The sequence below is a fragment of the Penaeus monodon genome, chromosome 9, assembly GCF_015228065.2.
Source record: "Penaeus monodon isolate SGIC_2016 chromosome 9, NSTDA_Pmon_1, whole genome shotgun sequence".
In the NCBI taxonomy this organism is placed as follows: domain Eukaryota; kingdom Metazoa; phylum Arthropoda; class Malacostraca; order Decapoda; family Penaeidae; genus Penaeus; species Penaeus monodon.
Genome location: NC_051394.1, coordinates 10,850,964 through 10,859,452, shown reverse-complemented (window position 1 = coordinate 10,859,452; position 8,489 = coordinate 10,850,964). Strand labels below are relative to the sequence as shown.

General features: G+C 36.4%; 1 protein-coding gene across 1 annotated transcript in view; it reads left to right on the top strand.

Moving 5' to 3' along the window:
* The first annotated feature begins 387 nt into the window (after positions 1 to 387).
* The window catches only part of LOC119576525 (fucolectin-like), an 11,311-nt gene continuing 3,209 nt past the window's right edge, over positions 388 to 8,489 (top strand). The window contains exons 1-5 of the mRNA XM_037924207.1: positions 388 to 425; positions 5,247 to 5,448; positions 6,840 to 6,969; positions 7,129 to 7,291; positions 7,428 to 7,516. Of these exons, the coding sequence (XP_037780135.1) occupies positions 5,247 to 5,448; positions 6,840 to 6,969; positions 7,129 to 7,291; positions 7,428 to 7,516 (584 nt within the window). The 5' untranslated portion in view covers positions 388 to 425. The remainder of the gene's footprint in view (positions 426 to 5,246; positions 5,449 to 6,839; positions 6,970 to 7,128; positions 7,292 to 7,427; positions 7,517 to 8,489) is intronic.

The window sequence follows — 8,489 nt, the reverse complement described above, 5'->3', positions numbered from 1 at the left end:
ATCTCTTACTTTCAGACTGCATAATTTAGAGTCTTCGTGCTTCTGCTATCCTGCAAACGCCGAGTTAAGCACATCTTTCCGGGTTTTTTTTTGTTTTGTTTTTTTAATGTCCGCATTTTCCATCTTATATATTCTCTCTCTCTCTCTCTCTCTCTCTCCTGTAATATTAATTTAAAGGGACAGCTATACACATGTATAAGTACGTATATACAGTGGCATATCACAGGAAAAGAACTTCCCTGTATTATTCATAATGTGCCCCACTAAAAGTAACCATCACGAAAGGGAGAAAAGGACACGAAACATAATTATCATAACAATGAAAACACTATAGGAAGGTGGCCTACGTGGACTGCTCAACGCCACACTTCTCAGACAGGATTCGTACTTGCTAAGGTGCACACACGCTCTCTCAGAAGCTCACGGTACGTATCATTCTTATCTTCTTCTTTTAACGGTAGGTTCATGTCTTATAATATAGTAGATGAAATGGCTTTCGAATAAGTTTGAAAAGTAATTGCCATGGTAAGGATATTTTAGTGTTGTACTTGCGTTTCGTGTGAACTGGGCTTTCCATAATTGTATTGTGGCATTATTTATGCTTGGTGCGTAAATTCAAATGCCATAATGCCAAAGGTAAGGTACTGCGACTCCTACCAATTGTCCTATTCTCATTTAAGGTTATTAATTTTGGCCGTTACTTAATTTTGTGTTGTTACCATCGCTGTAATATTGTCAAGCTAGGGTGTCTTCCTTTAATGAGGTAGTTCTTAACCTTTTTTTAGAGTTACGGACCCTTTTAAGAATCTGATGAAAGGTATGTACTCCCTTCACCCGAAATATTCATAAACATAGCTTTGATGCGACGTGTATACTGTACTTTATTTCTTGATATTTAGCTGTCTCATACATAAGTGAGATACACAAAGTAAACGAGCTTAAAACATACACACCCCTTTTATATACAAAAAGTTTTTTTTTTTTTTCAACGGTATAGGCTCATATTTAAGCGGCCGTGGTCACAGCATGATACTTAATTGTAGTTTTCATGTTGTGATGCTCTTGGAATGAGTACGTGGTAGGGTCCCCAGTTCCTTTCCACGGAGAGTGCCGGTGTTACCTTTTAGGTAATCATTTTCTCTGTTTATCCGGGCTTGGGACCAGCACTGACCTGGGCTGGCTTGCCCACCCAGTGGCTAGGTAGACAATCGAGGTGAAGTTCCTTGCCCAAGGGAACAACGCGCCGGCCGGTGACTCGAACCCTCGAACTCGGATTGCCGCCATGCCAGTCTTGAATCCGATGCTCTAACCACTCGGCCACCGCGGCCTTATACAAAAAGTATAGAGCATATAAATGTTAATTTGATCCTCACGGAGGAACCCCGCAGTGGTTAATGGACCCCGAGGTAAGAACTCGAGCTTTAATGGGTATTGGTAAATTGGTGAAGAAGCTTGTGGGTTAGCCATGGCCTAGGAACTATTTTCTTCACAGTGAATATATCATATTCATTGCCAGTGCAACCCATTATAAAACGTGGATTTACCAGTGAACTTATTTTCTTTCTTTAGGTGTTCTGGGCAGAGGTTTGCTCTCTTTCAGATCTTATTACTGTTTTTTTTTTTTTTTTTTTTTTTTTACAAGTACCCTGTCCCACAAGGACGTTGGCGATCATGGATTTCCATAATTTTCTTGGCAATTTAGAGCGGTGGTTTGCCGTTGCCTTCCGCCCGGTGGTTTTATCGAGTCACCATCTCTATTTACCCGGTTCTGGGACCGACACTGACTGGCTTGCCCACTCAGCGGCTAGGCAGGCAATCGAAGTGAAGTTCCTTGCCCAAGGGAACAACGCGCCGGCCGGTGACTCGAACCCTCGAACTCAGATTGCCGTCGTGACAGTCTTGAGTCCGATGCTCTAACCACTCGGCTGTAAGAAAGATATTAGCTCCAAGTGTCTGGAGGCCTACAAGTAGAATCTGCTCGGGAAATACGTGAATGTAGCAGAGACATCAGAATCTCCCATTACTTGTGATTGCTCGGCCTAGCTCATTGCTTCCCCGGTCAAACCGGGGAATCAGGACAGCTATTGCTCCCGAGCGTGATATTGCCAGATTTGCTGTAGATCAAGGAAGCCTTGACTCCATCCTGCACTTTGTAGTCTCGTTTTGCAACAATTCTTGCACTTGATTTCGAGATACAGTCGGCAGGATCGTGTGTCCAACCGATAGCTGCACAATTCAAGACTACCAGTTTTGGCTATGTGGATACTTGGCTCAACTCTGAAAGGATGATCTTCTCAAGAGACAATCCTGATCAGTCTGTCACGAGAGAGTCAAGATGGGTGGCTTACCAAGCGGAATCCTCGTGGCTTGAAATTAAGGGATGTGACAATGCGCCCCCGGCATTAACTTCATTGAGTTGATAGAGTAAATGGCGTCTTAGCTAATCTAGACTGACATCAATATATCTGCTTAATGTAATGTGTTAAAAAAAATGTACCTTCGTGGCACCATTGTTAGTATCGTTACTTGCTAGAATTGGATTTAAATTGAAGCATGGATCGATATCAGTATGAACTGCATAGACAGTTTGTTCCATTTCTCTCTCTCTCTCTCTTTAACGAATAAATATGATCTTCAAGTGACAACCAATCAGTAAAATTTTGGAGTTCTTTTGTGTGATGATATGGCCAGATACCTCGTGGTGGAATTGGCTTTGATTATAGACATGCAATTTCTTGTTTTTTCTATTGCATTATATATATATATATATATATATATATATATATATATATATATATATATATATATATATATACATATAATTTTCACCGTATTTCTTGATTCCTGATTATTCATGAGTCTTTTTGCTTCAGTATAGCTCAAAATATTATTGATATTTACTCTTCGTTACTCTCTGACATATATGATCTATTTTTCCTTCATTTTGCTATGGTACTTTCTTCATCGTAAGTATTTGCATTATTAGGGTTTTCCATCAGCGATGTGTTGTGTTTATATCACTAAGATATTCCGCAGGTAAAGCATTTCTTCTTATCAATTATTCATTAGTCACACAAGGATCTATCCATTCGTGATGCCATATATTTTCGTGCTTATTCTTTATCTTATTTCTCCTTAAAGTTTCGCCTTCTAAAACTAGTTACTTTTGCTTCACGCTCGGTTCGTCATAGCTAAGGAAAGTGACGAATTGCTCACCCATGACAATTTTCAAATAAATACGATAGTGTAGTATCTCGCGCTAAGAGGAACACTGGTGCGAGGTTTCAGTTTTCATTTCCTTTTTTTTCATTGTTCATGTTCCTCTTACCTCATTTGCTCACATTTCCGTTATGATTTTCTTTGCTTTCTTATTGCTGTTCATATAATTGTTTACATTGTTGATATAGAATTAAAGATAATTAGGTATTTTTTTACTCTCATCATCATCATCATCATAATAATAATAATAATGATAATAATGATAATTTAAACAAAGGCGATACTATAATATGTTATAAATTTCATCAGAGACAGTGATAATGAAATTAATTATCACTTAAATAGCAAAACAAAGTTCTAATAATGTTAATGATACTGATGATAACAAATATAAAAAAATGATACTCATGATTAGTTACTGCTAATATTAGTAACAGAAGAAGTAGTAGAAATAATAATGATAATAATGATGATAATAATGATAAGAATAATGATAATAACAATAATACCAACAGCACTAATAAAAAGAATAATATCAACTGTAAGAATAGTGATAATAATAATGATAATGATAATAGTAACAATAATAATAATTATTATAATAACAGTGCTATTACTGCTACCAATTATTATTAATTATTATCATTATTATCACCATAATGATGATATAGATAGTAATAATAGTAATGATGAGGGTAATAAAAGCAACAACAACACAACAATAATTACTGTTAATATTATAATTAATAGTATAACAAAACAGTAAAACAAACTGAAAAAAAAAAATTATAATAAAAATAGGAATAATCATTACTATTATTATCATAATTATCATTAATAATGATAATAATGATGTAATAATAATTATTGTGATGGTGATGATGATGATAATAATGACAATAATAATAATAACAATAACAATAATAATGGGAATGATAATCGTAATACTATTAATAATAAAAATAACAATAACAAAGATAACGATAATAATAATAGTAACTAAAACAAGTATATCAATAATGATAAATGTAATAATGAGTAATGAATAACGAAGATGGCAATAATGCAATGATACATTATTAATAATATCAGTTTCAGCGGGAAAATGACGAAGCACTCTTGCAATGACAGACCATACATTATTTATGAAGTTCCGAACAACCCGGTGTAACAGCCCAGGCTAGACCCGGGATTATTTTGGTTTAGGCTCGGGATATAAATTAGGCTAAGTCAGTTTATACTAGGCTAGAATATATATCCCCCTAGACCAGAATATACCCTTCCCTTTTTTAGGTAACTATACTATACTGCCAAAAGATAGTGGCTGGTGTTAATACCTATCACGTGCTGATCTCACAACTGCAGATATTCCTTGCTCAGTGAATTCTGCAGGCCAACATATTACCCTCAAAATTGAAATATTTATTCAGAGGCATAACTTGTGGAAACATTCTGTCGTAATAACTTTGCATACTGTACAGCAGGGCTACTCAACTGGCGGCCCGCAGTCCGAATCTGGACCTTTATCTTCTGGCAATATAGTGCATAATTGTTAGACCATTTTATACCCGAGGGTACAAACTGTCCCAGCCTAATTTATACCCCGGGTGCAAGATAGCCTTAAATAACCCCCGGTATAGGCTGGGCTGCTACACTGGGGTACTCATCCTAGCATTGCGACAACGGAGATTTCCATTACGTATTTGAAAATAATGCTACTCTAATACGATTTAAATGCTAACATAACGTTGATATAATGATAAACAATATAGTAACGTTAGTATCAAATAATAAAAAATAGAGCAACATGAGTAATAAAAATGCATCTATGAGGAAACAGGTATTATTATAATGGTCCTTTTCCTTGTGATTCCAGGTAATGATAAATTATTGTTTTTTATATCATTAGCATTATGTTTCACTAAGCAGAATATAAATTAGGTAGATAATTAAAAAAAAAAACTAGTTATATATAGACTTTGGAGAACCCTATACTAATAAATCTTTTCCATTTTCCAAAAATCGAGATGGAAATAACAACTGCCTCGGCGTGGGCGTGTCTGCTCCTGTGGGCGTGGTCATGTCGAGCATCGGGATCTTACTACCGCGCTGAGGATTACCAAATGAACTGTTTTGTGAAACCCAATGGAGTGTTAGCGGTTGCCGAGACCAAGGTCCTCTGTGCTGTGCGGTGTTCCGTGACACGCTGTTCTTACTTCAGTTTCTTGGGTCTGTGTCCTGGTTCGTGTTTTTTGTTACTGGAGTGAACTATTGTTTCTGTTGTTGTCATTATTTTGTTTTTACTGTCGTCAATATTGTTATTTTTATGATTTTCATTATTGTCATCATCATCATCATCAGTATTATCATCATTATATTTGTTATCATCATTAGTGTCATCATCGTTATCGCCATCATAATTGTTATCATTATTAGTGTCATCATCATTATTATTATAATTGTTATCAGTGTTATTATCATTATTGTTATCATCACTATTATTATTATCATCATCTTAACCATCATTATTGTCATCATAATCTTCATCATCATTATCATCATTATTATCATCATTATCATTATTATTATCAACATTATCAATATTGTTATTATCATTATCATCATTATTGTTATCATTATCATTAGTATTATCATAATTATCATCATCATTATTGTTAACATCATTGTTTTTGCTGCTGTGCCATTCCCGGTGATCTTTTGTGTGTTCTGCGTTGTTTTTACTTTTGGTTCTTAGTTTTTTATATTCATTCATTATTTTTGCATGAATTTCTCGAACTCTTGAGTTTGTATATTCTCTCTGTTTCTCTGTTTCTCTCTCTCTCTCTCTCTCTCTCTCTCTCTCTCTCTCTCTCTCTCTCTCTCTCTCTTCTCTCTCTCTCTCTCTCTCCCTCTCTCTCTCTCTCTTTTCTCTCTTCTCTTCTCTCTCTCTCTCTCTCTCTTCTCTCTCTCTCTCTCTCTCTCTCTCTCTCTCTCTCTCTCTCTCTCTCTCTCTCTCTCTCTCTCTCTCTCTCTCTCTCTCTCGCTTCTGAGTATGGTTTGTTGTTGTTTTTGTTTTTCCAGTGTGCTATATTTAATGTCCTTTGTTATTTACCATGCACTCAATAGTAGTATCATTGAAGTTGGGTAAATTAATTTCTAAATCTACAAGCACTCAATAGTATTATTAATAAAGTTAGGTAAATTAATTTCCAAATTTACAAGCTCTGGTAACATAGTGGGAGACCTGATTGATCATATAAAATAAATAAAATAAATTGACATGATCGACTTGAAGATATAGTTGATAAGAATGTGAAGCTACAGAATGTGAAGAACAGCTATCAGAAGCTACAATATACAGAGAACATTCATATAACTAATCCAGGTTTAAGCAACGATTGGGGACAGCTACATTATTTGAGTGCCATGTGCAAGTAAACGATACTAATATACATGTAAATGTGACGGTCAGTAGTTCACCAGAGTATATATCACCATAATTCTCACGCGGGGGGGAAGATATACGTCCGCCAGAAACAACACCAGTACTGGCGACTCTAATTCCTTTAACACCATTCGCTCTTTTTCCCCGAAACCAAACCAAACTCCGTCATAAACAGGAGGAAACTGCACACTTTTCGACCAAGGGCAGGCAAGCGAGGTGGCCAGTCGTAGGTACCGGAAGTTAAATGTCATGACCGTTGACGTTGCCTATAACAAACCCACCCTAGCTTCTGACCAGTTCGAAGAGTAAGTAGAATGATTACCTTTTTTAAAACATTATTAACGATCAATACACAGTGTACAATACACAGGTCTGATATGATAGGTCATACTAAAACATGGATTTTTATAAAACCGAAAGTCAGTAAAACTAGCAACATCTGATTCTGTTTTGCCACCAATCAGTTTAAGTCCCGATCGAGCTGTTGACGGGGACATACAGACGCAGTTTCATTCCCTTGGGCAGAACACCCCATGGTGGCGGGTGGACCTTGGTGAAAACTATTGCATTCAGACCATCGATGTACAACCCCACCCAGGAGTCTCAGAATGGTTTCATTCCGCTGAGGTGACTGTGACTAACGTTTTTACATAGTGATACCTTATAATGGTTGCAGGTTATGCTTTGTCTGAAAGACAAAATCAGCAAATACAACAGACCAAACTGCCTTTCCCTTTCCCAACTCGAGTGTTTCTGTCCAAAGATCCGTGCCGGCAAGAGTCCAGCTGAATGGGACTTTTCCAGCTACACTCTCATAGCCTCCTTTGTCGGGCCTTATGATGGCGTTGGCAGGTGAGTAGAAAGTGGTCCTCCAAGAATTATCATTGACAAACTTCATCCGGGAGTTTGTGCAGTGTATATCGAAATCATGCTTACGATTATACTAGTAACTGGAAGAGGTTTCGAGCGTTTGCGAAGAGTAAATTGGAATTATGGTCATAGTTCTTGCCCTGAATATTTACATCTGTGGTTGCATTTATTTTTCGTCCCCGTTCACTGGCTAATTGGGTTGGTGCCTTAGTTTATTTGGTGAAGAATAAATGTGCAGTATAGTTGGTAAATGAGTAGAATTTTAGAGTGTGGTATTAATAAAGACTAGGAATTAGAATCAGACTGATTAAGGGCGTGGAACAGTCAGATTGCTGTTGCCTGTTCACTGAGTTCCTGAATTCAACCCTGATAAGCCGATGACGATATCCCTTTATCGAAGAGGGTAGATTATTTGAGAGATTAAGAGTATATAAATGTAGATTAGTACTCTTCTTGATGAGGGTAGATCAGTGCAAGTTTATTGTGGAAGTTAGCATTCAAGCTTTTTCTTGTGTATGTTTCCGAGCTATATGTGTATGCATGTGTGTATGTATTTGTATGTGTATATGTGTGTATATGTATATATTTATGCTGGGGTGGCTGACCAATGGTCCTTCCCCTGGAAAGTAGTTGTTTAGGTAATCAGTGTTAGTGGTTCATCATATCTACGATAGACTCACCCACTACCGTATCTAGGTTTGAATTACCCAATATATGCAAATCCGCGAGCATGCAAGTGTGTGTACGTGAATGCATATACACACTCGTATGCGGGCGATATGTGTGTGCACTCGTGCTGATTATACATACATACATACATACATACATACATACATACATACATACATACATACACACATGCATGAATATATACAGTATATATATATATATATATATATATATATATATATATATATATATATATATATATATATATATATATATATATATATGT